At 43.2% G+C, this 10,797-nt stretch overlaps 1 protein-coding gene across 4 annotated transcripts; it reads left to right on the top strand.

Moving 5' to 3' along the window:
- Nucleotides 1-7: 7 nt before the first annotated feature.
- On the top strand, nucleotides 8-10,084 carry thg1l (tRNA-histidine guanylyltransferase 1-like). 4 transcript variants are annotated; one of them, NM_001292412.1, is given in 7 exon segments: nucleotides 8-78; nucleotides 2,626-2,866; nucleotides 5,123-5,299; nucleotides 6,244-6,413; nucleotides 7,170-7,258; nucleotides 8,546-8,653; nucleotides 9,191-10,084. In NM_001292412.1, coding segments are annotated over 6 exon segments (933 nt in total). In that variant the 5' UTR covers nucleotides 8-78; nucleotides 2,626-2,639; the 3' UTR covers nucleotides 9,353-10,084.
- The last annotated feature ends 713 nt before the right edge of the window (nucleotides 10,085-10,797 follow it).

Raw genomic sequence — 10,797 nt, 5'->3', positions numbered from 1 at the left:
TCCCGTCGCTTGACTGAGCCGCCAGAGAGAGAGAGAGGGAGACGGCTACTCCGCTGGTGGTCACCGCTTTATCCCCGGGTATGTTTGTTTGTTTTTGTCCGCCCGACGTTACTGAATGTTCGGCTTGGGTTTGGGGGCCCGGGCCGCCGCCGCCCACGTGTGTCCTGGAAAGCGCGGGCCGTGTCGGTCACACGCACCCGCAGACCCACAACGGGAGGCGAGGGGGGGGGAGAAGGTTAGTCACCGTTGGCCTCAGATCGGAGCATTTCCGTTAAGGGCCTGCGGTGAAGTGCTCTGGTTCATAACCTCGGCGGCTCCCGGGTTTATTGTGCATATCGCAACCGTAAGTAAGTGCAGGTGCCCCGAGTGAGGGAGTGAGAGTGATGTGGCACTGATGTCATGTCCCCCCCCCCCCCACCCGGTGCAGCAAGTGATCGGCGGAGGTGAGAGAGTGGGCCAGGCGCCCCGAGAGAGAGGCCGGGCCCAGGGAGGGATAATTGCCCTCACGGGTGGTGGGGGAGAGAGAGGAGAGCACTTTCACACACACCCCCCAAAAGAGCTGCCTCGGGACTCTACATAGAGAGTGAGGGCAGCCTGGGGAAGAGAAAGAGCCTGAGACCGAGAGAGAGAGAGTGTGAGTACAGACATGGCTCAGGATACACAGAGGGAGGGAGGGCTCAGGATACACAGAGGGAGGGAGGGCTCAGGACAGAGAGCAGACCTGGCTCTTGCTGCTGACCGGTGATGTCAAAGTGTGGCCGTGCAACTGTAGAACCATAACATATTACAGCACAGAAGCCCTGATCACTGTTCGTATAACGTTCACCACACCTCTGTCACTGTTTCAAAAAGTGTGAGACTGATGGTAGTGTTTCGAGAAGTGTGACACTGATGGAATAAGATGCTAGATGTATTTAATTTTTTTATTGGTTGATTTCTGATCATCAGCCAATATCTCCCTCATCCAAGTCACCCCACAAAAAATAACATTACAACAACAACTTGCATGTATACAGCTATGCAGGGTAGCGTCTCAGAGAGCTTGAAAGTGGCAGAGCACTACGCCGGGGAAGGCGGAGATGATGAAAGGCACAGTCGAAAAGAAAGGCCTTCAAGCACCATCTGAAGATGGGGAAGGAAGAGGCAAGACGGAGGGATAGAGGAAGAGTGTTCCAGAGTTTTGGGGCGTTAGTGGCTGAACGTGCTGTCACCGACGGTGGAATGGAGGGCAGCAGGGAAATGCTGGAGGCCAGAGCCAGTTGAGCGGAGGCAACGGGTAATGGATTGGGGAGTAAGCAGGTCGGAGAGGTAGAGAGGATCCAGCACATGAAGGGATTTGAAAATGAATTTGAGGATCTTGAAATCGATCCATTTGGCGATAAGGTGCCAGGTGGAGCGTGACTAGAACTAGTATGATGGGGGTACGAAGTTTGGTACGGGTGAGTATGCAGGCGGCAGAGTTGCATCAGCTGGATTTTGTGGATAATAATAATATATAATAATAATCCTTGCATTTGATATAGCGCTTTTCACATCTTCTAGACGTTCCAAAGCGCTTCACAGAATATACTGTAAAGTGAATTGATGTAAAGTGGATGCTGGAGTTGGGAAGCCCGGCAAGGAGGGCATTTGAATAGGCGAGCCGGGAGGTGTCGAACACATGGCCGAACATTAAATTGACTAAACAAAATACTGCAGATTCTGTAAATCTGAAATAAAAAGTTGGTGGGAACACTGAGCAGGTCAGGCAGCATCTATGGAGAGAGGAAAGTGGGTTAAAATTTCAGGTCGATGACCTTTTATCAGAACTGGGGGATGTTGGAAGGGAGCAGTTTATAAGGACAAACAGAGAAGTGGGTGGGGAAAGAAAAAACAAAAAATTAGGTGGGGGACAGGAGATAATGAGTCTGTGATCTCATTAAATTGACTCCTTATGTCAATGTACGTGCAAATTGGATTGCTTACATAACATTCACACCGTTTTTGGTTTCATTTTGTGAACTACTTTGTTATGATGGCCCGAATGACTTTCTTCTGTGCTGTAAATTACTATGGTTTCATGTTTTGGGACGGTCATGTCCAGTACATTTGATATAGCAGCTCATCATGTCAAGATGATGCTTCATGGAATTTTATTGCAGGTGAACACTGCAGCCAATTGTGCGCACAACAATGTCCCATAAAGTGAATGACCAATTTTATTGGGGATATTGTTGGCCAGAGCACCAGGAGAGATGCCTTTTTCCTTCTAGAATAATGCCATTGGATCTTTATTTACGTACACAGTTAGGACCTTGGTTTAACATCTTACTCGAAGGATACAACGACGACAATGAGGTGCTCCCCCAGCACTGCAGTCGAATGTCAGGCTAGGCTGTGTGTTCAAAATCCTTTTGTGGAACTTGAATACATAACTTTCTAGACTCAGAGGCAAGAATGCTACGACTTGAGCCAGCTTGATATGAAAGTGCAAGTTGTAACACAGCATCATAATCCTTAAGTCGCTCTAATTTTAACAAATGATATTAACCTTCGGTTGCATTTGGCTTCTATGTGTGCTTCGTTTTGCCCTTTTTGTCTTCTTTGTCCTGTTACAATTTAATTGTGATTAGCATCTCATTGCAGTTGCAGGTAACCTGATGTTGTGTAGAAAGTTATTGAAGAAATTTCCGAAAGCTACTCACATTGGCCTTTCCAATTACATTGGTGGAAGTGGCTTCCCTTGGAATATCCTGCAAGTGCATCCTGTAAATTACAGAACGATGGCTAAGAGTAAATTTGAGTACGTTCGCTCCTTTGAAGCTGACGACACCTGTCTTCCAAATTGCTGGGTTGTAGTTCGACTGGATGGCCGGAATTTTCATAAGTGAGTGCAAAAAGAGGTATTGTGAGATTGGAATTCAGAATCGCATTGATTGTGTTGAAAAATGGTATTCACTTTTATCTCCATTGATTATTGGCATCCTAATTGTAATAATCCTTGCATTTGATATAGTTCCTTATAATGTTGTTGAGGTGGTCAAAGCGCTTCACATAAATGACTGTAATGTATTGACTGCATATTTTCTAGGCCAACTTAATTTATTGATCTCATTTTGTAAACAAATGAAAGTGCATTGTATTCCATAAACGGATTATTACCTTCTTATCTGTACTTTTTGGGGGAAGGGAGGAAGGGGGATTGGGCCAATAAACAAAAGGTTTACACCCAAGGGTAGGTTGAGGCATGAACCATGTGCAGTGTCCTGGGCTTGGTAGGAGTGTTACTGAGAAAGAAGCAAAGTATTTCCAATGTAACTTAATTTCCAAGATGATAGAGATTGGGAGGAATAACAACAACTTATATTTGTATAACTCCTTTCACATCGGGAGGATGTGCCAAGGCGCTGGATAGTCAGGGATTGGGACCCAAACAGGGGGTTGGGATCAGGAGAGGTGGAGAGCACAGAGGTAGGGGTAGGCGCTGTGGGATGGAGTTCTAAAGGGTGGGGGCAGAGAGGCTGAAGGCCCGACTGCCAATGGTGGGGCGGGCCGGGTGGGGCCGTAGAGCAGGTTAGAGGCTGTTGAGCATAGGGAATGGACAGGTCAATGTGGGGTTAGCAGGTCACAGAAGTAGGAAGGAGCAAGGCTGTGGAGGGCTTTGAAGGCAAGGATGAGGATTTTGAACTATTCTCGGGGATGGGGAGTCAGTGCCATGACCGGCACTGCCTACCACCACCTCTGCAATACTGCCAGACTCCGCCTCAGGCTGCCGAAACTCTCACCCATACATTCATCACCTCATCGACCTTCCCAACTCTTCCCTTCACAAGCTGCAGATTATCCAAAACTGCAGCTCGTGTATACTCTCACGCACCAGGCTCCGCGACCCTATCACTCCCACCCTCGCCCGACTCCACTGGCTCCCCATCCTCCAGAGGATTGAGTTCAAGATCCTCGTCCTCACCTTTAAGGCCATCCACCTTGCCCCCTCCTACCTCTCTGACCTGCGGACTCCCTACCAACCTGCCCGCTCCCTCCATTCATCGGGCTCCGGTCTGCTCCATGTCTCTCGCCCAACCCGCCCTACCATCGGTGGCCGGGCTTTCAGCTTCTCTGCCCCCACACTCTGGAACTCCATCTCACGGTCCCTTCTCCTCGCATCCTCCCTTGCCTCCTTTGAGGCCGGTCTCAAGTCCCTTCTCTTCGACCGTGCCTTTGATCTCCCTCCCACCTCTCTGCCTTCCCCCACCCCTCCCCCATGCTCGGGCTCCGACACCTGACTGTTCAGCGCTTTGGGACACCCTCCCGACATGAAAGGCGCTCTATAAATATAATTTTATTGTTGTCAGTGGAGCTGGGCAAGGGTGGGGGTGATAGGATCACAGCCTGCTACGTGAGCTACAGAGTTCTGTATGATTTGCAGTTTGTAGAGGGAAGAGTTGGGGAGGCCCGACAAGCAGAGAGTTGCAGTACTCAAGCCTAGATCTAACAATTGCATGGATGGGTGGCTTGGTGGCCTGCGTCAGAGGCGGAGCTGAGCGATGTTGCGGAGCTGGGGGATGGCAGAGCGGGTCATGGTACGGATGTGAGAAAGAAGGAAAGGAATATACCTTATAGGTTTTAAAGGACTGAAGGTGCAGAGTTTACTCTAAATGTATGTAAACTGCTGTGTTTACCTAAATATGTCACTTAAATTCGAATTAATTTAATTTTGTAACGAAATGGAAGTTAATAGGAGTTCATAAACAAATCTAAAAGTGGGAGAATAAATTGGGGAAGCTGCGAAGACAGCTAATAGGATTTTAGGAATACAAAAGTAAAGAGATTATGCCTGATTTATACAAGTTAGTGATTGGTTACGCTGCAGGATTGTGCAGTTCTTTGCACCCCACTTTAGGAAAAATGTTGAGGTCTCTTGGACAGGGTGGAGAGATGATTCACTGGGCTAAGAGGCTTTTGTTATAAGGAAAGAGTGAGGAACAGGGGCTGTTTTCACTGGAACAGAGGTAGCAGTGAGGAAACGTCATAGAAGTGTAAAAAATCATGAGGTATTTCTTAAGGTACTGAAAAGTTACAGATGTGATAGATACTCAGCTTCCCAACTTTAATTTTTACACTGACTATTCCCCCCGATTGTCAGGTTCGCAGATCAACATAATTTCACCAAACCCAACGACGAGCGGGCTCTTCGCTTGATGAATAAATGTGCAGCAACCGTCATGGAAGAATTGGGTGACATTGTGATTGCGTACGGCCAAAGTGATGAATACAGCTTTGTCTTTAAAAAGAAGAGCAATTGGTTCAAAAGGAGAGCAAGGTACAATACAAAGGAAATGTTATGCTTTGTTTTTCCAGCCACGCTACAAAAGTGTTACAATTTGTAATTGCTCCAATATCTCATTTACAATCCATTTGATCACAAATTCGATTCATTTTACACTTTTGGAACTTTGATGTCCTCATATTCACGTGCTCTACTGCCTCTTTTGATCACTGAATTTTAATGCATATATAGGTAAACTAAGAGCAAATGAGCTTCTAGATTTTTTTTTGCTCCTCGAGGTGATTGATGTCAATGCTGGGAATGGTGCACTTTAGTTTTCATTGCCAGAATTCTCAGGTAAACTGAGAGCGCTCCCAGGAAGGAGAGTGGTTTTGTAATTTCTTTCCCTGCTAGTTGCTGTGAGGCAGTGTAGTCTCTGCTTTACTTGGCAGGTGGAAGCAGTAGAACGGTTCAAATGAGGAGTATATAAGGAATTGGAATGCAGTTTTATGTCTCATTGCTCCATGATTACGAGTTGAGTTGCGAAGTATGACCCATGACCAAAAGCTTAGAATTGTAGCCCTCAATATAGTTAGTGAGAAGCAGTGTCTTGTGAATACACTGCCTAATACAGTAACCAAAATGGGTTGTGGGATTGAAGGGTGTGTGTGTTTTAAAATGGAATTAAGAATTATGGAACCAAGACTAGTTGGGTTGGGAGGGTGTGCTAATTCATTTGTCTGGGAATAACTAGAAATACTGAAACTTGCTTTTGAAGCATTAAAAGTAATTTTAACAGTTTGTGGGACACTGCTGTGCGCAATTGGCTGCCGCGTTTCACCCACAAATACACAGTCAATTCACTTTTCAGCATATTCTGTGAAGCGCTTTGAGACATCTAGAAGATGTGAAAAGCGCTATATCAAATGCAAGGATTATTATTACTTGTGTTTTCTGTTCATCTAATGCTGTTCTTTTCTCCACTTCTTGCTATTCAGTAAATTCATGACACACGTGGTTTCCCAGTTTTCTTCAAGCTTTGTTTTCTATTGGAGTGAGCATTTTAAAGACCAAACACTGTTGTATCCACCTGGATTCGATGGGCGAGTGATTTTGTATCCTAACAACCAGAATCTGCGAGACTATCTGAGCTGGAGACAAGCAGACTGTGAGTTTTATGGAACGTTATTTGTCTACTTTTAATGCTTTGTATTTTAAACTATGTTTATATGTAGCACTTAAAGCTGCATTATAGATTCAGAAATTTTCAGGAGAGAAAATCACTTTTTATTCTTATCCCATTTTCCAGCTTTTTCACAATATCAATTACTATTTTCCCTGCTTACAAGTTTATCTAGTTCCCTTTTTGAATGATTCCATTGATCCCCCCTCAGTTGCCACTTGTCGTAATGTATTTTTCATCCTAACAAGTCTCTCCTTTGGTATGGGGAAAGGTAAGTGGAGTCTCTTTGGGGATAAACTGGCTCCAAGATGACAAAAGTGGGATAGCATAACCCAAATGCACAATACACTCTGGGATCCCCAAGCCTTAGCTCTTGCCAGCCTGTATCCAATATTTCCTGGGAATAGATAAACGGGATGTATCCCTTAAGGGAGAGTGCACATTCAACTCCAGATAAAGGGACAATTGCATGCATACGTGGAACTCTATCTAGTTTGGGTACCAGGTGTAGGAAGAAAGCCTGTCTATGCTGGAAGTGATATCAGTGGTGACCTGAAAATGGAATTGGCAGACTTTCTTTTTACAGACCGAATTTGCCATGTTAGAACTGGGTTTCCCTGTATTGGTCCAATTTCTGTAAGTTGTAATTGTGTAAACTCAGTCAACTGGTAGTCCTTTTGTCAGATTTCCACCATAAGGTGCTGTTTTGAATAATAAAGCATGGTATGTTTTCATCACTAGGTCACATCAATAATCTGTACAACACTACATTCTGGGCACTGGTGCAGCAAGGTGGTCTGTCCAATAGTTTATCTGAAGAGAGGCTAAAGGTATGAAAAGGCAAGCACTTGGCATATTGTTGTATGCAATTTTTAAAACGTGAATTGCTTAATTGCAAATCGAAAAATTAATTGCAAGTCTTAATTGTTTGACATTGCATTAACAAAGTCATTGTAGTCATACAGACTTATGCAGATTTTTCTCCAAACCTAAAATCCAAAAATTTGCAAAGCGCTCTTGTGAGGATTATGCTTTCCATAAATATAGTCTGTATTATTAAATGAGCCACTTGCTGTAAAATATGTGGAGTCCTGTAGTCAGTGATTAGAGCATTCACCTCACAACGAGAAGATCTGGATTCAATTCCAGGGCAGGGTGAAACTTGTTTCCTTACTCCACACGCCTCTATTTACCTAGCAGTAATAATAATAATAATCCTTGCATTTGATACAGCGCTTTTCATGTTTTCTGAACCTCTCAAAGCGCTTCACAGAATATACTGTAAAAGGAATTGATTGTATATTTGTGGGTGAAACACAGCAGCCAATTGCGCACAGCAGTGTCCCACAAACAGTCGTGGATTGAAGTGACCAATTTATTATTGTTTTTTTCTTGAGGCATTATTATCAGACTTAATAATAACAGTAAGTAGGATTCCAGTTGTTAATCGATTGGCGAATTGCTTTCCGGGGGTAATAATTCCTTCAAAAAATAATAATAATTTGGTCATTCAATCCACCACTGTTTGTAGGACACTGAGGTGCGTAATTGGCTGTTGTGTTTCACCAACAAAATACACAGTCAATTCACTTTACAGTATATTCTGTGAAGCGCTTTGAGACATCTCGGAGACGTGATAAGGCGCTGTATAAAATGCAAATATTATTAACACTCAAATACTTTTTATTTGAAAATGTATAATCTTCACCATCTTTTTTATATGGGAAAAGTGGAATTTGCTCTGAATTTAGGAGAGCCAGTGCTACAATCCAGCAGGCTAATATCACTCAGAAAATATTTTACGATTTTTATTAATATGCTGAAAATACAGTATTATTGGCCTGTAGCTTGCTTTTCAGTGCTATTCCCTCAATCAGTGGTTGATTTTCGAGGAATTGCTATTGCCCTGTAGTTCTGAGGGTGTTTACAGTTAACACAATGCATCGTTTTGCAGTTAATTAATCAAATTAAATATCAGAGGCAAGTGAGAAAACTTGATACAATTTAAAGAAATGGTTTCACAGAGCACTCTGCTTTAACTTAACTTTTAAGATCTGCTTTTCCTGTCACTTGATAAGTCTTAACTCATTGCTCCATGTTTTCATTATATTTTGTAGGGAACTGTTGCAGGAGACAAAAATGAGATTTTATTTTCAGAGTTCAACATTAACTATAATAAAGAGCCAGAGATTTATAGGAAAGGCACTGTTCTGACGTGGTGCAAGGTAAGGATTATTTCCATTCAATAAATAAAGCTACATTACCAGCCTTACTCTGATGGTTCAGCTAGTGAGTAGCTAAGTCGTACAGACTGGGAAAGCTTAGGTTTGAATACGTTTATGCTAAAGTGGTGGTCCAATTGACCTCAGTAATACAGATAGGAGACGACAAATCAGCCAGGGTTACTTATCTTATTGGCTAGCTGGAGATTTCTGTTGAAGTTCATCACATGGACTTTGGGTGAAAATATGTAACATTTTTATCAGTTGAGCCAGAGTTAGATGATGATCTGTAAATCTAATGACAATGATTGTTAATTGTGAGCAGCACAGTATTTTTCAGGTAGGACTGCCCTCCTGTTGAGGCTTTGACAAGCAAGGTTAAAAAATATTGACACCTCCAATTTACCTCAGATTTCTGTAGGCCTGGATCTATTTGCCTTTGACAAGTGCATCTCCTCAGAGCCTGTTCAACCCAGAGACACCCTGCCTGAACTCATTTTATCACTGCTTCACATGCAACTCTTTTTGTTCTGTTTTTAGGTTGAGGAAAACAGTAATAAAAGAATTACACCCCTGGGAGAGCAAGAGGGCAAAGATGTTGTCATCAAAAGGACCCGCAGCAGAGTTCTTCCATTTCATGTTGACATCATTGCAAATCAGTTCTGGGAAGAGCGCCCAGAGATCCTTGCTGATGACAGCTAGCTGCTGTTTTTTTCATCCGTATTCTTCACAAGACAGTGAATTTGCTTGGTGAGAGTTCCACTTACACTGACCGACCATCCTCCAGGACTTCCAACCATGTGGCCATTCTTCATATGTGCAAATCTACACCACAAGTATTCTCCATCAACTCCAATCATGTTTTCTCCTCACATCTGCAGACATCCCAGCATGTAGGGGAGAGTATCACTGAATAGCAATTGGAATGGGAACATCCCTATTCCAGAGACAGTGAGGCTAATTCCAGTGACTCTCCATTACCTCAGCTACTATGAACCTGTATTGAAAACTTTAGTCTGATACATATTTGATCCTTCACATTAAGTATTCATTTGATTCAGTTATTTTTGAATGGAGACATTTCAACAATTTTATCATTGTTATCTTTTTGAGATTAAAGAATATATTATTTAATTAAATGCAAATATAATTAAATTCTCACCCATCTATTCCCTGAGGGATTTGTTCATTTTACTTATTGCTAATGTTGGAGTTCAAATTTATCACTTGCTACTGGCAATCTATTAACTCTAGCTCATAATATTGAGTTAATCCAGTGAGCTACAACAGGACTCCATGGTGCAGAGCCTCAGCAATCTCACGAGTATACTTTGTGTTTAATGTGCATTTTGACTTTTATATGATTGTTTTGGACCTTTTTTATTTTTTAAAAAAAAGTTTCTAATTCAGTGGGAAATAAAATGTAGGTAATTTAGTAAAATTGGTTGTGCTTTATTAAAAAATCTCATAGGATGGAATTGGATTTCAGCTTTCCTCTACCTCTATCATATTGCCCACCTCCAACTGCACCTCCAATGCAGCTGAAACCCTCATCTATGCCTTCGATACCTCCTGCCTCAACTACTCCAATACCTTCCTCCCCAGTCTCCCACTCCACTACCCACTGTCTCCACTCGGCTATATCTGGCCTGCTTGTCCTTTGTCCCCTCTGCTCCACCATAATTGGCCGTGCTTTCAGCCACTAACCCCCGAAGCTTTGGAATTCTCTCCCCTAATCCCTCTGCTTGCCCCCCCCCACTTACCCTATTTTAGATCACGACTAAAGGACCTTCCTCTTCAAATATGCTCACGGTCACCTCCCTCACCCGGCTCAGTGTCAGGCTCCACCACTGTTAAGTTGTTGGATTTAAAATCCTGAAATGGAGTATTGGACAAGTCTCGGGAAAAATGAGTTGGTATCCAATTCTAATCTTGGAGCTTAATATAGTAATAATACTTAAATCCAAAAGCATTTCATATAGCGCCTCATGTCTTTGAGACATCTCAAAGCACTTAATTAGCTTCAACCTGAGCCTACCGAGCGGAAGGAGTGGACAGGCTGATACGGGATTAGCGGGTCGGAGAGGTAGTGGGGAGCAAGTCCGTGGAAGGCTTTGATTATCGATTCTCTGAGGGATGGGGAGCTA

The sequence above is a fragment of the Callorhinchus milii genome, unplaced genomic scaffold (assembly GCF_018977255.1).
Source record: "Callorhinchus milii isolate IMCB2004 unplaced genomic scaffold, IMCB_Cmil_1.0 Scaffold13, whole genome shotgun sequence".
NCBI lineage: Eukaryota > Metazoa > Chordata > Chondrichthyes > Chimaeriformes > Callorhinchidae > Callorhinchus > Callorhinchus milii.
Note: the sequence above shows the minus strand (reverse complement) of the source record. Positions and strands in the feature narration are given on the sequence as shown.

Coding starts and splice junctions, on each gene's coding strand:
- thg1l (XM_042339826.1), top strand. CDS start 2,640: ATGTTGTGTAGAAAGTTATTGAAGAAATTTCCGAAAGCTACTCACATT. Junction 5,300..6,243: donor TGGTTCAAAAGGAGAGCAAG/GTACAATACAAA, acceptor CTTGCTATTCAG/TAAATTCATGACACACGTGG. Junction 7,259..8,545: donor TATCTGAAGAGAGGCTAAAG/GTATGAAAAGGC, acceptor TATATTTTGTAG/GGAACTGTTGCAGGAGACAA.